This window comes from Salmo trutta, chromosome 6 (assembly GCF_901001165.1).
Source record: "Salmo trutta chromosome 6, fSalTru1.1, whole genome shotgun sequence".
NCBI classification, from domain to species: Eukaryota; Metazoa; Chordata; class Actinopteri; order Salmoniformes; family Salmonidae; genus Salmo; species Salmo trutta.
Window position 1 is genome coordinate 21,900,864 of NC_042962.1, and position 27,623 is coordinate 21,928,486.

Genomic DNA, 27,623 nt, shown 5'->3' on the forward strand with positions numbered 1-27,623 from the left:
ATTTCTCAAAACTATTATCAAAACTCCTAACAAATCTCCCAACATGCATGCATGCCACTCATATTAGCTACCTCATCCAATCAACTGCTGCACTTCAGTTTAGTCAATCCCAGGTTCTGTTCTTTGCAGCCAACAAGGATGAAGCTCAATGGAGACAGATGGTCGTGATCCCACGTCAAGACCCCTGTGGATTTACTCACGATGGCCATTAACATTGCGGCAAACAAGCCTGGAGACGGCCCAAACCCCTGAGTGGCCCAATACAACATCTGGTAGAGCCGTTCAAAGCCGTTCTCTCTCATTCGAGATTAGCTTCACTCTCTAAAGGACACATTTGAGCTTGAGATCCATGATGCTCATCACTTGAATCTACACAACTACTCCATTGATACCAATGCATGATGTAAGCGAGGATTCGAGGTACTTGACTTAGGATTCAAATGTGCTCAGAAAGCATAAACACTACAATGTTGTTGACTTTCTTTCTTGGGAGCAGTGATAAAGCAAGTCTTAGTGCCAGTGGTAAGACTGCAGTGTATCCCCCAGGATGATTTTGATGCTGCAATCCAGCCCCAGAATCAACATTACATGCAAAAAGGGAAGCCTGTTAGGCTATTATATTCCACTGTTGTTATGGCAACTCCTCTCAAGAGGTACACTAGTTGGAGAACTCTGTGATTTGGAAGGCGGAGCTATATTGCATGCACTGAGGTCAGCAAACATTGTGGCCAAGCGTTTGGTGTGGCACCAATGCGAGGTTGCGTGCCTATTTCCTTATGTCCTTTTTTCATGAATCTTTACGAAGTCACTTGTAAAGCAGCTGCTGGTTATAGGTTTTTCTGCTGAGTTGACGGGAAATGTGTTTGGAGGCACTACATTTGTTGCTACGTTCAGTTTGGGTGACAACCACCATTGCCATTGGTTATAACTACAATACATGTGTGTATTATACAGTACGTGAGATATAGCCAATGGATATACAGGTAAAATAATGGAAACAAAGTGTATTGAAAGCAGATGCATCCTCACAAGTGTGGTTCCTGAGTAAGCAATTAACATTCCATCATGCTTAGGGTCACGTATAAAAAAAATACCATGGCCGTCTCAGTCACCAGATCTCAACCCAATTGAACACTTACGGGAGATTCTGGAGCGGCACCTGAAACAGCGTTTTCCACCACCATCAACAAAACCCCAAATTATGGAATTTCTCGTGGAAGAATGGTGTCTCATACTTCCAGTAGAATTCCAGTTACTTGCCAAGGTGCATTGAAGCTGTTCTGGCTCTTGGTGACCCAACGCCCTATTAAGACACTTTATGTTAGTGTTTCCTTTATTTTGGCAGTTACCTGTATCTATACTGTATGTGCCTAAAACTTTGCAAATAACCAGTAGTATCTACTTCATATGTGCATTCAATGTTCCGAATCACCAATGGTAAAGTGTGCATTACAAATTCTGCCCAACAGATTACACATTTCTTTACAACAGATTAAAACAAACTTCGAAACAATGTATTCTTCACTTATTGATGAAAGTAGTGTCCAGCAAATGTAATTAATAATGTAGGGACTTCTACTCTGTGAGAGTCAGAGAAGTGCATCTGTAAGCAGTAAAGGCACAGCTCCGGATCTCTTTGGTCTCACGCAGAGAGGAGGTTACAGTGCAGCGCGCACACACACACACACACATGCACGCACACACACACACACACACACACACACACACACACACACACACACACACACACACACACACACACACACACACACACACACACACACACACACACACACACACACACACACACACACACACACACACTACAGCTACTAAAGTGCTGACTGACTCACCGGTACCCCCTGTTGTCCATCAGCACCAGACATTCCAATATCTCCTTTGTCTCCCTGTGAAAGAAAGGAAGAAAGAGATTGAAAGTAAGATTGAAACAGCGTTAGATCACCTTCATTGTTCGGCACCTTTGTATACTGCTCACGCGCACAACTTGTAATCAGAATGCGTGTAGAGTTACAGCACGTAAACGTCAGTGTAAAATAGTGACACGTTGCCAATTCATTTGGATCCCTCATGCAGCTCAAAAGGAATGTAAGTTAGTGAGTCGCATTGCATAAAGCAGTGGGAGATGAGGTCAATCATTAGAATAATATTAGTATTCCTGTGGCCTCTGTTGTCCGGCACTTAAAGCCACAGACCTGGGCACACATGTACAGCCTAGGCTACTTCGAGTGACACCCCCACGCCCTTCTGACTGGTAAACTCTTCTACCTTTCCTGTCTCCTCTTCACTGTCCCATCTCAGTAAAAACTCAAAACCTTTTTTTTATTTTTTAAACAAGGGTTATTTATGCAAATATATATAAGGAATAATATAAGTAATCCTACCTTATTATTTATTATTTCTGAGCCTGAGGTGGATCTGGTTTAGACTGTAGGTGGTAAGGTGAGACTGAAATACATGACCATGAATCACCTCTTGGTAAGTTACAAATGTTAGCAGTTGTTGTGGTGGGGACCTTCTATTCTTGTTCCCTTGTCCAGTCTCAATATGGTTCCACTGTACAAAGGCAGTTAGTATCCCATGTGCATGTCCCAGACAACCGATGGGCTGACCACAGCTCATGCTTCTATCTTAGCTATCTTTATTTTACCTGGAAAGAAAGAGAAGAGCCCTTATTCTCGTCTAAGTACAAGAGCAGTCCTTGTGGTACTATATTTATCATTTGCTCAAATAGAGAGCTAGCCAGGTTGGTTACTGTTACAGCAGTATTGTAGGCATACAATGTCTCTCATGAATATGACTTTGCACTAAGCATACTGGCTGATGGAACATGTATTTAAACAATACTGGTAGGGTGGTGAGGGTGAGGAAAGTGGTGAATAAGCTTTGCCTCTGTTATTTTTTTTCTTTTGAAGTGTCCTGCCACGCCGCGCACATAAAAACATACATGCCACCAAACCCTGTAATTACAACAAGAAGACGCCCTGATGTACCAATAAACGGGGTTATAGACACATCTTTGTATGCTATAACTGTTAGAAAATAGACAAGTGCAGAGTTTCTGATTCAAAAGACAAGGAGGACCCCATGTAGAACTCTAGCGACCAGAATTTGCTTTACATACGGGGACATAATAATAGCTAGTGGCTAGGTTTTGTGAATTGAGAATTGTAAAGAACTAATGTTTACTGACATTCAGTTCAAATGAGGATACAATTGCTCTGAAAAACTAAGCTTACTGTGCTCCCTGTTTTACAAGTGAAACAGTTGAAAATGAACACAACCTTCTGTTTTGGCACAATGGGCATCTGGAATAGGTTTGTTGTATCCATTGTTGTATGCTTCTTGGAGGCCAATTTTACTTGTTATTGTTGTTTTCTGAATATTATCTGATAGCAACCAGTTCTAAAATATTAGAGAACATTCCAAAGCAGCAATTTGTCAACAAGCACCAGCCACTTGGAAAAAAATGCAATGTGACACAAATTACACACACATATGTCAAACATACACCCTGTATATAGTCTATTCTAAACTTACCATAGGCAGAGGGCATACAAATACCAAGGAATTGGAAGCGAGAGAACAGAAAAGAAAGGTCCAAATTGGTTGTAAAATATACAGTAGTCACAGGAAATGGGAAAATATGAAATGGGAATGTGAGTTCCATAGAAAGTAAGCCTAAATATAGCACTGTAAATGTAACTGATATGTACTTTTCAATGGAAGTTGTTTTTTCCTTCAGCGAAAACACCATAGACTTGTTCTGTATCCTCTCCAAAGTAATGAAGGGAACCAGATTGACTGTACTCATTAAAAAGTTGCGTACATTAGCAAGGGTGAGAAACTTTGAAGTGATAACCTTGAATACACTCCCCATTCTCCTCTCCCTTTAAGCAGCACGGCACTTAAATGGCTAAGCTGGAAAATAAAACCCACACAGAGGGCCTTGATTTACAATTAAATGAGGATGAAATTTGGGTTCGTATTTGCTAGTTGTGTTTGTGTTTTCACTGAGCTCCCTGATGTAAAACACTGCTTTGCACCGCAGTTATTGATGGAAGGTATTATTCCAGAAGTTCCTACAGAAAGTCTGTCTCAAGAAGCCTGCTGTTTGTTTTCATAATCCCAAGCAGCTACACTGTTTGGCTGTGCAGTGTGTTCAATGGTGGCTACGGCACGAAGCCAGTTTCCCATTATTAGGCTTCTGCTTGTCAATGCCTTTTAATTATGAGGGCTCAAACATTGATTTTGGCAGCTAAATGCTGTATCACAATCATATTAGGGTGGCATTACAAAACAAGATATTAGAAAGGGCTCTTTGTGTAGCGACTAGCTAGCCTCTTCATGGGTTTTTTTGACGTACTGGACCTGGAACGTGGTTTAAATGGGCAATTTTTCAAAAATGGCCGCCTCCTACTGTTGCCTGAATGATCGGAGACTGAACAGACATCGTAAGAGCTGAAACTGCATGTGTTGTTTCGACCCTCAACCGCCGAGCAACAACACAAAAAGCGCTTTATATGCCAGTGTATGTGTATGACGAATTCACTCAACACAAACCAACTAAAGCTGGGACTAGGAGTGACAGCATCATTCCCCGGAGCACGCGGCTACACACATTACAGGACTTTTCCCTAATTGCTAGAGGGTCAGGAAACTGAGGCTAGTTGCCAATTTGTGGAATGGTAAACAGTTTTGAGTAAGCAGGTGGATAACAAGAATGGGAGATGAGTATTCCGTTTTAGAAAAGTGCTGTGTATGTATGCCAATAGTTATTAGACAAATATTTCCTGATTTAAAAACAGCCTTTCCTTTCTTCCAGAACCTCTTCCACAGTCTTCTATGTGAACAGGGCAACAACCACAAAGAATATAGAATTCACGTGTTCCATATGTAATTCTATGTCAATAACACTAACAAATCATCAAAACCATGTAAACAGATCATGCTTAGGGATAATACCCTATAATTAAAAAGCCAAATTACATTCAGCAGATATTTATTGCGATATGCAACTGGAATCTCAACATAGGAGTTACATAGGGAGTTACCAAATTACAAGCCTGTTTTTAGGGACTCTATGTATCATATTGCCAAAGTAATTAACACCCTCAGTTTTGTTGAGGTATCATGCGGTAACATTTTCTATAACATTTACATTTGAATCAATTAGCAGACACTTATCCAGAGCGACGTGCAGTTAGTGCAGTCATCTGAAGGTAGCTAGGTTAGACAACCACCTAAACCATTATATATAGGCCATCCATTTATAGATATAATGCCCTCCATTGCCTGCCAAGAGCATTAGTAAGAGCTTGTGGTTCCACATAACAGCCTCATAGATACATAAGCATCTGTAAATGCATCCAAAGCAATGCTCATAGAATGTCCTCCTTCAGCTATCAACAATGAACAAGGGAGTTTCATTTGAGGCACCTTTTCCTGAATGACGTCAGAATCCCATTGTAGTGTTACTGAGCTTCCTCAAGTGCTAATCTAATTGGCACAAGTCCTGTAGGGAGGCTTAGCTTAAAACAGAGTGGGCTACAGCTTGGCTTACATTCTGCTAACTTGTTTAATTCAAGGATCAAATCTGGGGTCCTTTTATTGTACGTGTGGGTTACTGAAGCAGCGGGGGAAGGAATCTTGATGTTGGGGCTTTAGCCAGTGATGGTGTTTGTGTGTGTGTGTGTGTGTGTGTGTGTGTGTGTGTGTGTGTGTGTGTGTGTGTGTGTGTGTGTGTGTGTGTGGTGCTGAGTGTAGACATATACACATGTATTACCCATCTGCTGCACTACACATCCCCTGGTTAAAGATTCTAACAGATTCATACCCAGGTTAAAGACCGTAACAGATTCATCCCCTGGTTAAAGATCCTAACAGATTCATACCCTGGTTAAAGACCGCAACAGATTCATACCCTGGTTTAAGATCCTAACAGATTCATACCCAGGTTAAAGACTGTAACAGATTCATACCCAGGTTAAAGACCGTAACAGATTCATACCCAGGTTAAAGACCATAACAGATTCATACCCAGGTTAAAGACTGTAACAGATTCATCCCCTGGTTAAAGATCCTAACAGATTCATACCCAGGTTAAAGACCGTAACAGATTCATACCCTGGTTTAAGATCCTAACAGATTCATACCCAGGTTAAAGACTGTAACAGATTCATACCCAGGTTAAAGACCGTAACAGATTCATACCCAGGTTAAAGACCATAACAGATTCATACCCAGGTTAAAGACTGTAACAGATTCATCCCCTGGTTAAAGATCCTAACAGATTCATACCCAGGTTAAAGACCATAACAGATTCATACCCTGGTTAAAGATCCTAACAGATTCATACCCAGGTTAAAGACTGTAACAGATCCATACCCAGGTTAAAGATCCTAACAGATTCATCCGCTGGTTAAAGACCGTAACAGATTCATACCCAGGTTAAAGACCGTAACAGATTCATACCCAAGTTAAAGACCGTAACAGATTCATACCCAGGTTAAAGATCGTAACAGATTCATCCCCTGGTTAAAGATCCTAACAGATTCATACCCAGGTTAAAGACCGTAACAGATTCATACCCAGGTTAAAGATCCTAACAGATTCATCCCCTGGTTAAAGATCCTAACAGATTCATACCCAGGTTAAAGACCGTAACAGTTTCATACCCAGGTTAAAGATCCTAACAGATTCATACCCAGGTTAAAGACCGTAACAGTTTCATACCCAGGTTAAAGACCGTAACAGTTTCATACCCAGGTTAAAGATCCTAACAGATTCATCCCCTGGTTAAAGACCGTAACAGATTCATCCCCTGGTTAAAGATCCTAACAGATTCATACCCAGGTTAAAGACCGTAACAGTTTCATACCCAGGTTAAAGATCCTAACAGATTCATACCCAGGTTAAAGACCGTAACAGTTTCATACCCAGGTTAAAGACCGTAACAGTTTCATACCCAGGTTAAAGATCCTAACAGATTCATCCCCTGGTTAAAGACCGTAACAGATGAATTCCCTGGTTAAAGGGATACCTCAGGATTTGGGGTTATGAAGCCCTTTATCTACTTTCCCAGAGTGAGATGAACTCATGGATACCATTTTTATGTCTCTGCATCTAGTATGAAGGAAGTTAGAGGTACTGTAGTTCTGCGAGCCAATGCTAACTAGCATGCTAGCAGTTACCATAGACTTCCAGTCATTGTGCTAACACTAGTTAGCAATTGCGCTAAAGCTAGTTAGCAGCTTCCTTACAACTGCATGCAGAGACATAAATATGGTAACCACAAGTTCATCCGATGCTGGGGAAGTAGATAAAGGGATTCATTGACAAAATCCTGAAGTATCCCTGAAGGACCCTAACAGATTCATTCAATATGTGCACACAGACAGACAATCCTTCATGAAATACTTGAGTCTGCCTTTTTAATAATGTATGCATTGAGCATGCATACAAGTACAACAAAACATGCTCATTGGCTTCGACACGAGGGCCTCAATAAAACTTTGTTGAAATTAGACCAGGGATAGTGTAATTGTATATTTTTATCCCCAACTATGAAAATGTTTTTGTGGGAGGAATTGCCCTGGTCTATTCTTCTGTAAAGTCATATAAGTCTATGGTATAGGCCTCATTGACATTAATTGGAATAGGCAGCCCGGGTTTCAGTATTGTTTAAAGGACAACTCTGTGTATATCAACGATATTTACAACAAATTTGAGTTTTATATGTCTGTGAAAGTGTGGATAGTGTCGAGTTTAAAATGTGCTTGTCTAATTGTGTGTATGTGTGTGTGCGTGCATGTGTGCATGTGTTTTCCTAGGGCAAAAACCTCACCAATGAAACTGTCAGGCCACATCACAACAGCTAATCACACACCCTAATGAAGTGTGCGTTGGATGAAAGAAATTGGGCGAAGGATTTGGCCTGGAATCTGTTTTACTAGCTTATGTGGCATTGTGATATTTTACTGTCCTCTAATCTCAATAGTCATGCATGGGTCATCTTTCTCAGGGATTTTGAAAAAGATGGAAGAAGATAAAGAGGGGAGAGAGAGAAGAGTCCCTTCTGTCGTGACGAGATGGAGAGATAGACGTGAGCTCTGACAAATACATAAGACACTGTGTGTATTAGGTTGGGTAACTGGTGTCCTGGTAAGAGTTCATCCCCCTCCTGATGGTCCAGTGCTCATGGATTTAAGATCTGGGTAAAACCCCACCTTTACCCCTAGCTAAAAGTATCTGCTTAATGGCATATATATTTTTATATTTGCATTATATTTAAACACTTTAAAGACCTTCGGAGTCCCATTTCTCGTATTGTATATTTTTTCATCTCAGACCAACTTTCCTGGAGGTTTCTAAACCAGTAAACTAGACAGAGAAACTACTTCTACTACTGATAATGATAATACATAGCATTTTTTTCAGGCCCTAAGATACTTTGGGTCTGCCAACTGTCATAATTTATCATCTAGTCTGGGTCCAGTCATTTTTTGTTGTTATTTCTCTGTAATACTACTAGGAATTTTATGAAGCTGTGCCCCATCAGATTTGTGGGGTCCATTTTGCCTCTGTGACATGGCGTACAAGGAGCGGAACGTTAGCTAAACATACTGGTACCTAGGCTATGGCACTTCCATGAAGCAGGCTAAACTGTTCGTTGGAATCCAGAGACCCTGGCCCGAGAAGGGATGGGACAAAAGAGGGAGTAAATCTGCCATCCTGGTCGATAAGGGGAAGATATACTGCTGAAGCTAGGTCTAGAGGTGCCCTCTGTAAACATTGGTCTAGCGGAAATCTCCAATAAAAAAAGGAGAAGATAGTAAAAACTAAGCCAATATCTTAAATGTCTTCTACTGTATTCCTGCTGAGGTATGTTGGAGTAGCAGAGGTAGTTCAGTGAACCATGATTGTCCAATTAGTAACCTTGCCTGAGGGCTTGTTGTAACTCCCAGATGGGATGCAGAGGCTTTAGCTCATAGGGTTAGCACGATGTTAAAGCACAAAGACAACCTGCGTTCAAAACCAAGTCGTCACATTGGCATAGGTTAAGTTTTGCTACCGGGTGAAGACTAACATCCTTCACCAACGCCTAGGTACCCTACAACAATTGCCTGCCATCTAGATGTTATGGAATTAGGCATAACAACAGGTTGTCCAGTCAAGTCCGTTTGTGTGATGCTCCAGTGCTATGGCACCAGTGTCCCTTGATCTCACCTGGCCCTGTCAGTGTCTCTTCTGTCTCTTAGCTCAGTGATAATCACACCATAACCAAAATCAATACACACCCTGCCCCAGGATACCGTGTTACTAACTCACCCACCTTGGTATATTTAGACTGCAGAGAAGTAAATGGCCTTGTCAAAGTTTGAGAAAAAGTCTTGCTTTTTACCCAAAGAACACAACACAGTGTAACACACAGCAAACACACTCCTAATGTGTGCTACCAGAGCAAATATTTTGCTAGGTTTGTGAGTCCACTGGAAAAATGGTTGGAGTGAATATATTTCACCTTGTCCTGCATGCCATTCTCACTGGAGGAAAAACCTTGAGAACGAGCCAGCCATCATGAAACATATCACACAATGCAACCCACGCAGACTCGTGGACATATCCCATTCATTCGATTTTTGTGCTGATTGATTTCACTTCCCTCTTGTGGGTATAATTGTAGTACAATTTCAGTATTGGGTATAATTTCAGTCCAATTCCTAATGTCAGCAGAAAGATAGATTTGGGCTAATAGTAAAATGAAAACTAACCCATACAGGTTCTTAAAAACATAAATTCACGAATAAATGTCTAATAATGGTTGCATTTATACTTGATATACACATCGATATTGACTTTATACATTCATTTAGAAGGCATGCGTGCTCTCTGTCAGTGAGCAAGCAGGTATTTGGGTAAAAGCCAGGCTAATGGTAAAGCCATGACCTCACAGGCATGCAATGTGTTACAGTGCAGCAGCTAGACATGTTGTTAACAGGAGGTTGTGAGTATAGGACAGGTACAGGCCTATAGTTTGGCATGGACTGGGTGCTGAGTGGGGGGTGGCCCTATGCCAGTAATGTGAAACACCCCCATGACAGGACCCAGGACCCAGCCAGCTGAACTGTCAATGGGGGTGAGTGCATGTCTCATTCAAACTGCCTGAGACTGGAAAGACACGCACGTGCGAGCGCACACGCACACGCACACACACACACACACACACACACACACACACACACACACACACACACACACACACACACACACACACACGCTATTCTATATGCACCATCAGTGTTTCAAATTCACCAGTGGAGCTCAGTGTAAAGCAAGACTAACTGATTGAATCACGCCATTGGTTTGTTACAATAGTTCTCCATCATGTGTCACAAAAAAAAATCACACACACAGTTCTACATAATTACACCAACTTCCAGGATCACTGAATCATCATTTTAATGTGATGACTTACTGCAAGTCAAGATTGTGCACTGATTGTGTCCAGATGGGTTGAAGTGAATGAATCTGTACAACAAGTGAATTAATCAATCTGTACAACCCAGTTCAACAATGTCTTTTTCATTCATTAGAAAAGCAGACTGTATAAGATCCGGTAGCACAAATAACATTACGTAGATTTGTCTCACTGAATCTGCACTGCCTTGTGATTCATTCATTTACCAACCATTACAATCGGGCTGAAAGGTAGAGGGGAAAACACTCTTTCTGACTTTTCCATCCAAACACAATCTTTGTTAGGAGTCACTAATCCAATAAACAGATTAGAATTTCCATGTTTAAGTCAACTGTATGAGAATAGCCCTTTCTGTCCGTCTGTATATACAGATGGATTGATTCCTGTAAATCATTAGGCGGTGCAATGTTCCCTGCAACAGTATCAAGGGAAATGCACTTTATTTATTTTTCTTGCAGCGTCTGAGAAAATACCACTAGTGAACGTTCGCTTGGTCCCAGGACCAGGGCAATCACAGGCTTCTAGCTTGTTGGTTTACAAATCCTTCACTAACTAAACAGATCAGAGATGATTGATAAAGGATCTTGTTGTGGTTTACATGGCTTAGAACTGGTCCACACATCTACCAGTCCAGATAGATGAATGTACAGTATAATGAATCCAATGAATCCCTAAACAGTACAATGAGCGCTTGAACAGATGAATCCGATTCAGGTGACAGGACCCAATCAGACACTTTTTTCACTTTTCAGGATGAAACGCATCCCTGACATGGGTCTTTAACCACTGTGTTTTGGTCCTTTAGTTCTGGTGAAAGGCCTCATTTGGGTCTAATAGGACGCGTTTAACTATGTGACCGGACTGCAATTCTGTTTTGCGTCAATGGAACTGTGCAGTAGCACCCTGCATGTGGTTCCCATTAGAAACTCAAAGTGTGAACACAACCTTTTGTTATGACTGAGGCAGTGCTCAACCCACACACAGACCGATGGGCCTGTTGGAACTACAGTGTTTCTTGGGTCGCAATTGCATTATAATAACAGGAAAACTGCCAAATTGCTTTGTGGCTGGAATTCAATTGGTATAACATGCACATAACTTCATTTCCTAGAATGGTCGAAAGTGAATCTCCGCAGCGAGCCTTCATGCTTTCATTGTTTGCAAATTCACAGTGTTGTATTTAACTTATTTCACAACTTGACGTACTTCAGATGAGGTCAAACCTGTGTCCTTCGCTTAATTGAATCGAATGATGCCAAGAGAGGCTTGATGGGATTGAACTTCCCATCTAAGGCCAAAGAAGGCATTAGAATATGATTCACTTGGCATCTGGTGCAGAGCACATTATCCTACATGATCCTACTGTACCTCATATTTTCACACTGTACATCATAGAAAACCCACCATGTAGTCAATGTAGTTGCTTGGATAGCATGTTGTTTCATGTAATGGCACAGGAACTACACTGTTAACTAACTAGAAACAGAATGAGTCTAGCTTCCTTTCATTACTGCCTATGCCTCTATAAACAAAAATCAAGTTAAGATCCGCCCATTGTTAATGGAGCAGGAAGTATAGGATAGGAATCACCTTTGGTCCCACCGGCCCAATCAGTCCATCTTTGCCCTGCACTCCTGGTCCCCCCTGTAAGGAAAATAAAGACCTCTTTAGAGGAAATGGAGCAGAACACGTCAATACCAAATTCCCCCTCTTCAAGTCCCAAATCAAATACAATTACAGAAATTAGCCCCTCCACTCCCACTACAAACAGGCTGTCTGGTGTATAGACATACAGAGCGGACTGAGGAAGCAGCAAACCCACTCTGCTGTAACATACATTTTCTCCCATATCTGAGAGAATTACAAAATAACTGTGGCGTCTCCACCGTCAAGGTAAGAACGGCTAGCCTGGGAATCACAACTGTTTCAGAGTCAAAGACCTGTTGTGGGTTACGCAGTCAGGTGCATCTCAGAACCACTGCAGTGAGAGAGAATTAGAAGTACTGAGATTTGGATGACAGTTTACTAGCCCCCTTAAACCTACCCAAACCAGAAACCTTGAATAGATGGCAGAATACGCGCAAAACCGCATTTAACCATGGCAAGGTGACTGGGAATTTGGCCGAATACAAGGCAATCAAACAGGCAAAACGTCAGTACAGAGACAAAGTGGAGTCGCAATTCAACAGCTCAGACACAAGACATATGTGGCAGAGTCTACAGACAATCACGAACTACAAAGGGAAAACCAGCCACGTCGCGGACACCGATGTTTTGCTTCCGGGTAAGCTAAACACCTTTTTCGCCCACTTTGAGGATAACACAGTGAAACCGACGTGGCCAGCTACCAAAGACTGTGGGCTCTCATTCTCCGTGGCAGACGTAAGACATTTAACCACGTTAACCCTCGCAAGGCTGCCGGCAGAGACGGCATCCCTATCCGCGTCCTCAGAGCATGCGCAGACCAGCTGGCTGGAGTGTTTATAGACATATTCACTTCGCTGATCCTCAACACAGGGGCCCCACAAGGGTACGTGCTCAGCCCCCTCCTGAACACCCTGTTCACCCATGACTGTGTGGCCACACACGCCTCCAACTCAATCATCAAGTTTGCAGACGACACAACAGTAGTAGGCTTGATTACCAACAAAGACTAGACAGCCTACAGGGAGGAGATGAGGGCCCTGGGAGTGTGGTGCCAGAAAAATAACCTCTCACTCAATGTCAACAAAACAAAGGAGCTGATTGTAGACTTCAGGACACAGCAGAGGGAGCACCCCACTATCCACATCGATGGGACCGCAGTGGAGAAGGTGGAAAGCTTCAAGTTCCTCGGCGTACACATCACTGACAAACTGAAATGGTCCACCCACACAGACAGTGTGGTGAAGAAGGTGCAACAGTGCCTCGTCAACCACAGGAGGCTGAAGAAATGTAGCTTGGCACCTAAAACCCTCACAAACTTTTACAGATCCACAATTGAGAGCATCCTGTCAGCCTGTATCACCACATGGTACAGCAACTGCACCGCCCACAACCGCAGGGCTCTCCATAGGGTTGTGCGGTCTGCCCAACGCAACACCGGGGGCAAACTCCCTGCCCTACAGGACACCTACAGCACCTGATGTCACAGGAAGGCCAAAAAGATCATCAAGGACAACAACCACCCGAGCCACTGCCTGTTCACCCCGCTATCATCCAGAAGGCGAGGTCAGTACAGGTGCATCAAAGTTGGGACCGAGAGACTGAAAATAAGCTTCTATCTCAAGGCCATCAGACTGTTAAACAGCCATCACTAGCACCTTAGAGGCTGCTGCCCTATATACATAGATTTGAAATCACTGGCCACTTTAATAATGGAACACTAATCACTTTAATAATGTTTACATATTTTGCATTACTCATCTCATATGTATATACTGTATTCTATACTATCTACTGTATCTTAGTCTATGCCGCTCTGACGTTGCTCATTCATATATTTATATATTCTTAATTTCATTCCTTTACTATAGATTTGTGTGTATTAGGTATTTGTTGTGAAATTGTTAGATATTACTTGTTAGATATTACTGCACTGTTGGAGCTGAAAACACAAGCATTTTGCTACACCCGCAATAACATCTGCTAAACATGTGTATGTGACCAATAAAATTGTATTTTATTTTATTTACTCATGCAGTGCCTGGTAGTTATTAGTTCTGTCACTTTGAGCATCTTATGAGATGAGACGTACACTGGAAGCCCTCACCTGTTAGCAATGGGGATTGAGTTGAAGGTTTGCAGTTTTTTGTGAAGGACTTAAATAAGAATCATTGTAGTCCTCTAGGGTGTAGAAGCGGGCAACACATACTATATTATCAGCAGCTATGTAGACATGGGAGCTTTAAACAAGATCAAACTAAGAAGCCAGGTTCCCGAAACTGACAGACTGCCAAAGATTATGACAAATTACCATATTGGTCAGATGATGATCATAGATAAACAAAGAATCAAAACCAGATCGTACCATTGGTCCAATCTCACCCGGAGGTCCGGTTTGTCCTCTCTCACCTGGAAGTCCCTATATGGACAATGGAGAAGACATGCTGTTACAGGCACAGTTTCGGTTCATCAGATATTATAGATCTATTGTTATGAAAAGGTCTGGAGACCCAGGCCCAAACTCTTCCTCCCTTACCCTTTTCCCTGGCATTCCAACAGAGCCAAGGTTTAATTGTGAGGTGGCAGGACCCTTGAATACAAAAGACAATATTTTAACAACGCACAGTGAGGCATTGATGAAGAATCTAACTACTCTTGGCATCTGTAGTGTATTACAGTGTTGACTCTTTTTGCTCTGCCCATTTTCTGAAGGTTTTGATATGCTACATGTGAAAATAAATCCCTCCATTTCCTCCCCATCTGGTCTCAAAGGGCCTGCACTTCAACGCAGTTAGACTGTGTTGTTTCCATTGAACCTGACCATCTGTTTAAACCCTCTTAAAACACCAGTCCAGAACAGACAGAACAAGACTGGTATACAGAGCACCATTGTGGTGCTTCAGACAGGGCTGTGGTGGTGGAGGTGTGGGCCGGTTGGCTCCTCTCGTCCCCTGGCACAGTGGGTGAAAGACAGGTTGGGAGTCTCACCTTTGGTCCTGGTGGGCCCGGTTTCCCCGGCAGTCCTGGATCCCCTCTCTCGCCCTTCATGGACACAAAGTTGGAGCATGTTAGAGTGTTATGCAAAACTCAAACCCTAATATTTAAATCCAAACCACGCACATCTACACAGAGGAGGAGGAGCTTACTTTGCCACCTGTCAGACCTGGAGCCCCGCTGGGTCCTAGTTGGCCCAATTCACCCTGTGTGGGTCAGGAAGAAATAAGAAACAAACACTTATAATGTATGTCTCTCAGATTTGATAGATGTATCATGCTATTAAACATGTATTAATTGGCACTGCAGCGGTTGCTAAAAAAAGAGACAGTCGCACGCTGCTCTTCCTAGCATCATTTTTGTAGGTGTTGGCCTCTGGGCCTTCCTCAGAGCTTTCAGAGCAGTGGTTGCTGCCATGGTGTTGGTAACACTGGCTACTATTGTGGTGGGTTTGATTCCTGCACAGACCACATTAAACTGAATGGATATGCTAACTGTTAGCATAACAACCATAACGGTTTGATAAAAAAAACGGTACTATTCATATTTAATAATACATTATTCCTGAGTGTTACAAGTGTTACAGTAAGCAGTGTTAGACTGTCAAGAAAGCTCACCGTCTCGCCAGGAAACCCAGGTTCTCCAGAGCCACCAGGCTCACCCTGGTTTCCCTAGACAAAACAAAAAGGCAGGCATGGAGGAAAACAAGCAATCACAGGGTCAGTATAATGTAGTCTATCTGTGATTCTCTGTTCCGTTATGTCAAATGATAGGTCAAAAAGTTCCCCAAAACGTCTACCAACATCTGTGGGAGGTAGGTGTGATGGGAGATGGGTACTGTTGTTTTCATGCAATATAAAGACGATATGAGACGTTGATGTGTACTCACAGGCTTACCGTCAGGGCCTGGTGGTCCTGCTCTTCCTATCTCGCCTCGGAGACCCTGTACAGCCAGTCACAATGGCATTAAAAACTTCACGGGCTCCACAACAAACGTGAATGCGTGATTGATCATGCTTCGCAAGTGGGATATACTCAGGAGGATCAGAAAAAAAACATTGTTGGAGTGATTTCTCCCTTTCTTTTCTAACTTGCATTGTTTTGAATGAAAGATTGTCCAAATAAATACTGCAGTAATAACGAATGGTCCGTCTAATGATTGATGATCGACAGTGATTCCTGCCGACACACTTCTAGAATGGACCCAATGTAATAAATCACACAGGATGCAGTTGCAGTACCTGTCGCTGATAATTGAAACGTTTTAAGCTCTGGTGTCAAAGCTACCTGAGGGGAGGAGACTAACCAATCTATCAGATGTCATTTTCTTTAACAACGAAGCCCAGGAAGCAGACAGACAGAATGAGATGGAGAGAGGGGCAGAGAGAGCGTGTGTCTTGGTATACTGTATGTGTGTTGGAGAGGGTAACCCCCGGAGCGGGTGATGCTGTACTGTACCATAGGTCCAGGAGGGCCAGGTGGTCCTGGGCTGCCGTTCGCACAGTCACACTCCACTGCCTCCACTGTGGGCTCACGGTCCAGGGGGCACTGGGACAGATACACACTGAAGTCAGTGACACTCTAATGCAGACAATAAATGGTTAAAAAGAGCAGAGACAACAAGTCCTCACTCACCCTCTCATCATCCTGTGAAAGAAAAAAGAGAAAAATATATATTTCACTGTACCCATATACCCAGTTTATGTAAACTGCACTTCAAACTGCACTTTACAACTTCTTCCTCGAGATGCTGTTACATTTTCTCCATAGGTCATAATAACATTACATAAGTAAGGGTTTGCGAGTGGTTGGGGAAATTAACAGATTTTCCCCACATTGGAATGTGTGCCTCACCACAGAGTAGATTTCACAGGCTGTCTCTCTCTCGCTTTGATGAGGGTCACAATAAAGGCGCAGTTTCTGTATCTCCACCTAAAAAAGGCGGTTAAAAAAAGAAAGGAAAACAAGTCAGGCAACACTGAAATTATGAAAGAGACTACATCCAACAGTTTCACCCATTGTTCATCCAAATGCAATGGTCCTATTTCACTTTAGTCCAACATAGAAAACCACATCTGCTAAATGCTTTCGTCAAATGCTTTGTGAGAGCCGTGCACAACCCACGTAAGGCCCCAGTAAATATACAGTGCCAACCTAAGTAATTATACTGGAGCAGTAGTAAGCCTATAGTCACATCCCTTGCCAATTTGCCGTAGAAAAAACACTGTTCCTTCTACTCACAGGGACTGTGGTCTCCGCCCCGAACTTCTTGGCGACCTGCGTCTTGCCGTTGATGTAGATTGGCTCCACCGGCTCCAGTAGCGCCACTTCCTGGATCTCCTCATCGTCCAGGAAACCGGTTACTTGCCGGGGCCTCACGAGCAGCTTCAGCTGGTGCCAGCCTTCATCAAAGAAACTCTGTAACGGATGGTGGCCCAAAAGGGTCAATCAGAACGATAGGGACACAGAGTGGATGTAACGTCCATAATACCATAGGGCTCTAATTCACTTGCGGTTGCATCCATACCACAAATTGTCGGCCTAAATCACATGTTTCTCACTAGTGGCCATGAAACTGAACATATGTGTCCACATTGCCAGTGTAAATGTTAAAGTGTACTCTTAGTTATAATAGCTAAATCTAGGAGTACTTGTGGCTTCTAGACAGGTTGCCAATGCTGCCAATCAGAGTGGTGAGCAGTGCCATGGAGGTACTTATGGCACCATCCCGCTTTTCCGTGGCACGCTCTCTTTGAACACAAAGCTGCCAAAAGGAAAACAGAAAAAGCAACTGTTCTGTGGTCTTTAGACATGGCATCCACATTAATTAACGTTGCATGTTGTTCTGAATGGAGAACGCGTTGGAGTCTAAACTGCAATCCAGTCCATTAAAAGAATCAGAAATAGAAGAGTTATATTCATGATCATTGACAGACTACATTCCGACGCCAGCTGAATGTATGCCTACCATCACCTCTGTACAAGATCACAGTTAGGATCCGGTGTGTTTCCTGATAATGTCATCTGACCAGGAATAAGTCCTGGCTTTGAAAAGTCTGATATAGTGTTTTCAGTATACTGTGGTATCAGTGGAGACTACTGAGAGGAGAGCTGCTCATAATAATGGCTGGAACAGAGGAAATGGAATGGCATCAAACACCTGGAAACCATGTGTTTGATGTATTTGATACCATTCCGCTGTCATTACCACGAGCCCGTTCTCCCCAATTAAGGTGTCACCAACCTCCTGTGTGTGGTATACAGTATGCTCTTTAAAAAAATTATTCCATTCTGGCTATGACAGTAGTAGAGGTCTACGTTGTTCATGTGCAAATATGTATACATGTAAACAAAAATGTACACAAGTACACAAAGATACTAACCCCAATGCCCTGCACATTAAAGGTGACCAGCTGCTCCTCATTGGTGGTGCTGGTGGTCGTGAAAGTGACAGACTTGTCCACTCCGTTCAGTGTCACTGCTGCCTGGGTGACGCCATCTTTAGAAAGGATTCTCAACAGGTCAAACTTGTCCTGTTTGGCTGAACCCTTGAGGCGGACCGTGGCCACAAACACATAGGATGGAGGCAGACCCTCGGGGAAGATCTCCCTGAGAAATAGTCAAATAACAAATAGAAAACTGAATCATGAATACAGTACTTGTAAACGTCTGTATGGTGACTTGTAAGTAACCTTTGAAAAATGAAAGGAAATCATTAGCCTGCAAAGTGTGATGAGTCCAAAAAGTGTTATTATCAAGTGACCAGTCTAGGAAAAACTATGGATTCAGAGATTTTCCTGGTCAGGTCATATTGTCAAGAAAAATGATTGACCTTAGTAATAAGCAAAAACAAATACGTTAAGATGTTTTGCAAATGTTTTCTAAGATGTGGTACTTCACTGTTGACATTATAAAAATATATAGCTACCAGAATATAATTGCTCACACATAAAACACCAACAATTTAAGGTTTATTTTAGGTGTTATGAATGCTTGTTCACCTTCCACTGTTTTCCTTCAGGCTGCCAAGAAAGCATTTAGAATATTCCACTATTGCCGATGATGTTGTGTACTTTTTACCACCCACAAACATGTGTCAAAGAGGTTTGAAGTACCACTGGCCGGAAAATCATTTGGATGTTTTCAAAAACTCTCCCAGGCTTCTAGTGTCTGTGGCTGATGGTAGTCCAAGTGACTCACCCAGGCTTCTAGTGTCTGTGGCTGAAGGTAGTCCAAGTGACTCACCCAGGCTTCTAGTGTCTGTGGCTGAAGGTAGTCCAAGTGACTCACCTAGGCTTCTAGTGTCTGTGGCTGAAGGTAGTCCAAGTGACTCACCCAGGCTTCTAGTGTCTGTGGCTGAAGGTAGTCCAAGTGACTCACCCAGGCTTCTAGTGTCTGTGGCTGAAGGTAGTCCAAGTGACTCACCCAGGCTTCTAGTGTCTGTGGCTGAAGGTAGTCCAAGTGTCTCACCCAGGCTTCTAGTGTCTGTGGCTGAAGGTAGTCCAAGTGACTCACCTAGGCTTCTAGTGTCTGAAGGTAGTCCAAGTGACTCACCCAGGCTTCTAGTGTCTGTGGCTGAAGGTAGTCCAAGTGACTCACCCAGGTGTAGACGTTCAGATTTTGAATTCAAGCCTGTCTTGTCACAGTCTTTAGCAGAAATAACAACGCCCCGTAACTGAGTCGATATTATTATTATTATATTTTGTTGATTTTATTCAGATCCCCATTAGCCAATGGCAACAGCTAGTCTTACTGGGGTCCGAAATTACGAAAAAATACATTATAAACAAAATACTTTACAATTGACATACATTTTAAAAACATTAACATGTAGTGTGTGTGTGTTTGTTACACATACATGTCAGTACATACACACAACAAGTAGATCACATGGGGGAGAGGCATTGTGTCGTGAGGTGTTTCTTTATTTGTTTGTTGAAGGCAGGTTTGCGGTTCACTTGCTATATGAGATGGAAGGGAGTTCTATGCAATCATGGCTCTGTATAATACTGTACGTTTCCTTTAATTTGTTCTTGACCTGGAGAAAATACCTTGGTGGCATGTCTGGTGGGGTAAGTGTGTGTGTCAGTGCCGTGTGTAAGTTGACTATGCAAACAATTTGGAATTTCCAAGACATTAATGTTTCTTATAAAAACAAGAATCAATGCAGTCAGTCTTTCCTTAATTCTTAGCCATGAGAGACTGGCATGCATATTATTGATATTAGCCCTCTGATTACAATGAAGAGCAAGACGTGCCACTCTGTTCTGGGACAGCTGCAGCTTAACTAGGTCTTTCTTGGCAGCACTTGACCATATAACTGGACAATAATCAAGATAAGATGAATCTAGAGCCTGCAGGACTTACTTTGTGGAGTGTGGTGTCAAAAAGCAGAGCATCTCTGTACCACGGAGAGACCTCCCCCCAGTTTTACAACCATTGAATCAATATGTTTTGACCATGACAGTTTACAATCTAAGGTAACACCAAGTAATTTAGTCTTCTCAACTTGTTCAACATCCACAGCATTCATTACCAGATTCAGCTGAGGTCTAGAACTTGGGGAATTATTTGTACCAAATACAATGCTCTTAGTTTTAGAGAAAATCAGGACCAGTTTATTATTGGCCACCCATTCTAAAACTGACTGCAACTTATTGTTTAGGTTTGAAATGATTTCACTAGCTGTGGTTGCTGGCACGTATAGGGTTGAATCATCAGCATACATGGACTCACAGGCTTTGTTTAATGCCAGTGGTAGGTCATTGGTAAAAATAGAAAAGAGTGGAGGGCCAAGAGAGCTGCCCTGGGATACACCACACTTCACGTTTAACATTAAAAAAGCTTCCATTAAAGAAGGCATCTGAGTTCTATTAGATAGATAGCTATTAGATAGATAGCTATGAATCTACGTATGTGTTATGGTTGAAAATGTTATTCAACATGATAATTATGGTCAATAATATCAAAAGCTGTACTGAAATCTAACAATACAGCTCCCACAATCTTCTTATTATGCCATTTTTTAACCACTCATCAGTCATTTGTGTCAGTGGAGTACATGTTGAGTGCCCTTCTCTATAAGCATGCTGAAAGTACGTTGTTCATTTGTTGACAGAGAAATAGCATTGTATCTGGTCAAACACCATTTTTTCCAACGGTTTGCTAAGAGCTGGCAGCTAGCTGATAGGTCGCTCTGATAGAACCAGTAAAGGCCGCTTTACCATTCTTGGGCAGCGGAATGACTTTGGCTTCCCACCCGGGCCTGAGGAAAAAAACTTTGCTCTAGGTTCAGATTAAAGATATGGCATATAGGAGTTGCTATAGAGTCATCGACCATCCTCAGTAGCTTTCCATCTAAGTTGTCAATGCCAGGAGGTTTGTCATTATTGATCGAAACAACAATATGAGATAAGTAAGAGTTCAAAATAGCTAAGCAAAGGAATTGAGGACCATGGTTGATGTGGAGGTTGAAGGGGAGACCCACCTTGTATTCTCTGTGATGTCCGTTGAGGTGGTCAAGGAGAAGGCTGCCTCAGACACCAGAGAGCCTTGGATCTTCTTGGCCTTCTGGTGGATATTCATGCCCAGCATCAACTCAAAGCCCTTCTCATCCCTGGAGGCCACTGGGATACGCGTAGGACACACAGACTCTTTGGACAGGAAATTACATCACATACGTCTCAGTGTGCTGTGGCATATCTACCGTAGATACAATCTAGATTGTATTTGAACATGCATGCCAAACATTATTTCATTGTATATAGTCTTATTTTTTTTCTACTGCATCATTGATTGTATGTTGTTTTACTCCATGTGTAACTCTGTGTTTTTGTATGTTGTCGAACTGCTTTGCTTTATCTTGGCCAGGTCGCAATTGTAAATGAGAACTTGTTCTCAACTTGCCTACCTGGTTAAATAAAGGTGAAATAAAAAAAATAAAAAATAAATTATAATTAACACATTTTGACTAGCTTCTCTTTGTAAGTAGTGAACGGGCTCCTATGGTTTCGTAAACGTTGTTGACAAATTTCCCTGCAATTGATGGTCAAACAATGCCTCCAGCTGCAGTGTGGTTGGCAACAGCGAGCGTATCACATCTGTTTCCTGTCACCATCTTTTCTAATGCCCTTTCTTGCCACCGCCACATGTCCCTGGTTTGGCTCCAGTGCCTGCGGCTTCCCACTTCACAGGGCATGAGTGGAGTGCAGCCTGCTTTCAGGGCAAACCTCCAGTCTCTTAAATAGGCACAGTAGCCGGGGGCCCCGCACGAGATGTGACCCAGTTAATGCTCTCTGTACTCTTGCAACCCAAAAAGTGAAAGAAGTCCAGGTGAAAGAAAATGTGAATGAAATCAAGGAAAAGGAATAGCGGCAACCCACCCTGGAGTCCTAAACCCACTGTTTGGGAAACTCTATCCTAGCACACCTCCAGGTAGCAGTACACCTCCTACCTTACACTCACTCACCCTCACACAGTCTCTGCTCCATGGAGTCTCGGATTCGGTCTATGTTGGCGTAGTCCTCGGCATACAGCACGTAGGTCCCCCCCGGCTTGTTGGCGATGGACATCAGCTCTGAGGTGGTGATCTCGGTGCCCACTCCCACGGCGAACACAATGATGCCTTGCGCCCGCGCCTCCACGCTAGCGTCCACCACATCATCCTGGGACTTCCCGTCCGTCACCACCACCGCAATGCGGTTCTTGACGGTGCTGGTACGCTGCGAGGACGGGAACACGTGATCTACAGCGAACTTGATGGCTCGGCCCGTCTGAGTGTTCCCGCCCAGATAGCCGATGCCCTCGATGGCCTGGATGAGGTCCGGGCCACCGTGGTGCTTCCCCAGGGGGATCTCCAGACGAGGGGTGTCGCTATACTGCACCACGGCCACCTAGTTCAACATAGTCTTATTAGAATATGTCAAAAAAGTTACATTTAACCATTGTCAGCTATGTCAACTATGCTGTCATATGTCACTTTCGGTGACATATTACGGTAACACTGTACCGGGCAACTTAAGGTGCAGTGTTACACATATTGGTTCTAAGTCTGACCTGTGAGTAGTGGGAGCTGATGTCGAAGCCGCTGGTGATGTTGACGAGCCAGCTCTTGGCCTTTTTGAAGTCGCTGTGGCCCACGCTCCACGAGCCATCTATGATGTAGACTAGGTCATTCACCGCCGTGCTGCAGCCTAGGAGGGGTGGTCACAGGTGTATACACACACACACACACACAGAGAGTCATAGATACATTAATGTACATGCACACACACACATACACACACACCTCAAAAAGAAGATATGATCATGTACAATGTCAAAGCTTTCCATATTTAGCTCCTAACATGTCCTTCGTAATCAGGGCCGGCCCTCCCATTAGGCAAGGTTAGGCCGCCGTCTAAGGCGGGACTTGAATTTGGAGCGGCATTTTGACAATTGGCTGCTGCCCCCCAGCGCCCCTGATCGGCTACTATACCGCCCGCGGCACCCCAGCCACAAGCTCATAGTGTTTCCGCAGTTCCCGCCCCCACCCCATTCCCGCCTCTCCCGAAGTTCACTCCCACTATCCTTGGTAGCTATGGTGATGCGTGTGTTTATATGGGAGTATCCAATTGTGAAACATTAATAAAAATGAATCTGCCAATTAGATTATTGTATTTTCTTATGTTTGTGTGTGACGAAAACGATTAGTGATTAAGGCAGTAGCCTAACCTAGCTTGTTAACGTTAGCTAGCTACTACTAGTGGATATAATTTTAGCTAAAAGTGATCTATAGAGATTTGAAACAATTTGCTACCATGTCTAAGAGACAAAAACTATCAGGAAGTGAATATTTTAAAAAACAATGAGAAAAGAGGCACAATCTCAAACCAAAGAAATTCGCTGGTGAAATTTATCAGCGTGCAGCAAAGTCCATCATCCGGTGTGGAGAATGACAAGCCTACGAGGACAGGCCATTCATTCGCCGAGAACGATGAGCCCCCGTTCGCTGATTCTAGCAGCGAAGAGGGCAAACCGGAGGAGTCCGAGACATGCACGTCCACCGATGATGAAAAATCTCTGGCTGGACAAGAACAGGTGGTTGCACAAGGCCTAGCCACACCTCCAAACAATGCAGGCAAAGAACCTACTATCTTGGACCCAGACTCCCCGTCCCGGATGACACTACATCCGACTCCCAGACAATAAACATAAAAGATCCCGGTGAGTGGTAAAAAAAATATAGGAATGGATCTTTACGGGATATGCTAGTGCAGGCTGGGCCACATCAGGATAAGGAGGGGAATTTCCCAAGAGCTGAGGGGCAACAAACCACAATAGGAGGATGGCGAACGGGGAGAGAGTGGAGAGACCAAGGTCTGTCTATTCCAAGCAAAACGATGCAGCCTTCTGTTTTTGCTGCAAACTTTTTGCTGCACACGCGTGCAAATATGCGCTGGTCAGGGATGGAACAACACTAGGTGGAGACAAAATAAATAAATTGTTGAAACTGATGCTGGACAATCAAATTCAATATGTAAATAAACGAAATTCGTTAAGGCTGGGTCATTGGCATAAAGCTTATTTTACACTGCTCCAGCGAAACGAGGCCCGCCATGCATTTATGAAAGCAGTTGTTTCCAAAGCTCAAATGATCTTACTCTGTTTTACAGTCCTACAGAAATATTAAAATATATGTTAAATATGTTATATAAAAGTGATACTTTTATTTTAATTGTAACAATTATGGGGCCGTGCCATGTGTGATAACAGGTGGGATATACAAGAAACTTGTTTTCCTGCTATAGGTAGTATGTTGCATAGTGATAGCAACATTGTAACTCTCCGATGCAGGGGTTAAAGATAATTGGAGTTTATTTCTTCATCTTCCAAAAAAAAAGTGGTAAACCTACCTGTTTGACAGACACAATTATCCTATCCATAGATGTCGGTATAGCCAAATACTCCAATACTGTCGAATGCACTGATTAAATACCTTCGTGTCTGGGAAGGGCTTGGTGTGTTTGACTAAAACCAGGGCTCAAATTGAGTGAGGGTATCACGTACCCTTTGTTAAAGAGAGGGCAAAAATGATATATATTGTTTGCTTTATATTTTGAAATAAATACATAAATGTATCCAGATTATATCAAGCGTTCTTTAACAATGCTTAACTCGGTGATGGTATAAACAAGCTCTAAAATTCCCCCGAAAGACGCGACTCCAATGCATATGTGATACATTGATTCCTCTCTATGACAATCTGAAGCTAAACTGCAGCCTATAATATTCGAGGAGATAAAAACACTTGACTTTGCTATTCTGTCCCTATTAATTAAGCTTTTCTCTTTCTGAAAAGAAAACAACGTTTGTTTAAACCCAGGCAGCTTTTAAGGAAGCACTTCTGTCGTTGGGTTATACAACGGACGAGTAGCCAGCAGTTGAAGCTTACAGTTTTCTGCGTCAGAAGAGCCTCTGTATGGGTGGAAAGGTAACTTTTGAAAGTGCCATGCTTAGATTCATAAGGATGTCTAAAACGTAATTATTTTTTGTCTCGCCTACGGCGCAGAACGTCCAGGGCATTGGTGATTTTATCAACGTAATCAGATTGAAAATATTAGACTATGTTATTGACATCGAACTGTAGAAAACAAATTGGCCCAAGGCCAAACCTATGGGGGCGGCAGATTTTTGTCTCGCCTAGGGCGGCAGAACGTCCAGGACCGGCCCCGTTCGTAATTTGAGATGCAAGGTTTAACCTGCATGTTTTCGACAGAACAGATTAGACATACCATACCAAATGTAGACATACTGTACGTACCAGCTCGGATATCCTCCTCTATTGCCTGTAGACATGCCAGAAACAGCAGCATAGTCAGTGACCTTAATGTCCACGCCATTGTTCTTTAAGAGGTGTCCCGGTCCAGTCTTCACAGTCTGAAATGAATACTTTCACAGTTGAGAAATGCATGTTTATAATTTACAGTATGTAAATCAATAGATTGGATTTCGGATCAGAGAATGTCAGGGAGATGTGAAACGTCAAGAACAAACAGCAGTTTGATATGTGCAGATGTCGAAGTAAGCTGTTCTGAGATTTCATGTCAACTCTCATTTCAGACCTGAATGTCATATTGTCCAACCGTAATCATATGTAAAAACCCTCTATATGCTATCAAAATACAAAACAGCATTCACAATGTACAGTAGCCTGTGAATTTAATTGGACTGTCGCTGAAATACCTAACACCATTACTGTTTAGAATGGGCCTGTGGTACACCCACTCATTCATATGCCTGTTCTTCCCGAGAGTCTGCCGTCTCTTTTTACAAGAGAGAACGTTATGCTTCTCAGCTCTGTTTTGTTTCACGCAATGTGTGGGACACATGCGTCAGATGAGCAACCAGGCAAACTCTAAATAATGTACATAAAAAAGGACATGAATAAAACAGCATGAGTCAGGAAATTGTACTTGTACGCCCATGGGCTGAAAACAAGAACCTCTCTCCCTCTCCCCCTAAAATCAGTTTTTTTCTTCCCCGACCCTTAAAAAAATGTCTTGGTAAGGGAGACATTTTACATTATGCCATAAGCCATGTGGTCTGTTTTTTATTTTTTGTGGGGGCCAGCCCACTTTCATTTAGCCTAAAACCATTGCCCCACCGACCACAGGCCTCAGCCAAAGAAAATAACAATGTAGGCAGAACGCTAGAGAACACAACAGGAAAATAAACATGGCATGCTGCAGTGTGTTGGCAGGCAGTCTGAAGACAGGGGCGGGACGGCACACAGACACACGTCTCTCTATGCGGTGGATGAGGGTTGCTTGCCCCAGTCGTGGCCAGAATGCTTCCTCCCTCCACATCAAATCCTTCTCCGCTACGATGTCATTTGAATGTCAATAGACATTCTCTTCTTTTTTTTAAAGTCTGATCAAACGAGCATTGAGTTGTTCTGCTTCAAGTCACGGTACTGAGCCATGTATTTCAGCAAACAGCCTTGAGACCAAGTGAATAACATGTTTGTTAACATGGGGGTTCTGAGTCACAGGGATATGTAACTCGCAGGCTGTCGAGACGGTAAGTTCTTTTGAGGTAAAGGAGTGGCCTGAGTTCAAGTATCAGACACAGGGGTAAAGAGAAAGAAAAAAAAGAGTCAAATGTGTCCAATGCTGGCCTCCATTCAGTACTTCTCCAAGCGGTCTTGTAAAATGGTAGTACAGGTAGTAAAATGTTACAGCCTGGCTGTAACTGCAGGTCCTAGGAGAGGGCACTCAGGACATTCCCAGGGACATGGGAAGTCAATTCCCTCGTAAATCATCTGTGTGCAGCGTTTCCCTCCATCTCACTACAGTGATGGTTCCACTAAACCTGCAAATCATCCATCAGTGGTAAACAGAACACCAGAACCGTAAATCAGGCATAAAAACTACAAATATATAAATACATTGTGGCTTGTTTATGAATCAATCACTGAGAAGCGACGTCACATCCGTCACCAAGAACA

General features: G+C 42.9%; 1 protein-coding gene across 5 annotated transcripts in view; it reads right to left on the minus strand.

Annotated features, from left to right (window-relative positions):
- The window catches only part of LOC115195647 (collagen alpha-1(XXI) chain), a 48,666-nt gene that overhangs the window by 15,712 nt on the left and 5,331 nt on the right, over positions 1-27,623 (minus strand). For 4 of the 5 annotated variants that reach the window (XM_029755724.1, XM_029755729.1, XM_029755728.1 and 1 more), the window contains exons 2-18: positions 25,938-26,053; positions 23,192-23,328; positions 22,605-23,028; positions 21,624-21,789; positions 18,520-18,745; positions 17,378-17,554; positions 16,991-17,068; positions 16,772-16,783; positions 16,595-16,684; positions 16,026-16,079; positions 15,754-15,807; positions 15,289-15,342; positions 15,131-15,184; positions 14,679-14,732; positions 14,508-14,561; positions 12,089-12,142; positions 1,854-1,907 (exon numbers count right to left, since the gene is read on the minus strand). In XM_029755724.1, the coding sequence (XP_029611584.1) occupies positions 1,854-1,907; positions 12,089-12,142; positions 14,508-14,561; positions 14,679-14,732; positions 15,131-15,184; positions 15,289-15,342; positions 15,754-15,807; positions 16,026-16,079; positions 16,595-16,684; positions 16,772-16,783; positions 16,991-17,068; positions 17,378-17,554; positions 18,520-18,745; positions 21,624-21,789; positions 22,605-23,028; positions 23,192-23,328; positions 25,938-26,016 (1,821 nt within the window). In that variant the 5' untranslated portion in view covers positions 26,017-26,053. The remainder of the gene's footprint in view (positions 1-1,853; positions 1,908-12,088; positions 12,143-14,507; positions 14,562-14,678; positions 14,733-15,130; positions 15,185-15,288; positions 15,343-15,753; positions 15,808-16,025; positions 16,080-16,594; positions 16,685-16,771; positions 16,784-16,990; positions 17,069-17,377; positions 17,555-18,519; positions 18,746-21,623; positions 21,790-22,604; positions 23,029-23,191; positions 23,329-25,937; positions 26,054-27,623) is intronic. The other variant, XM_029755725.1, reaches the window with a different exon arrangement.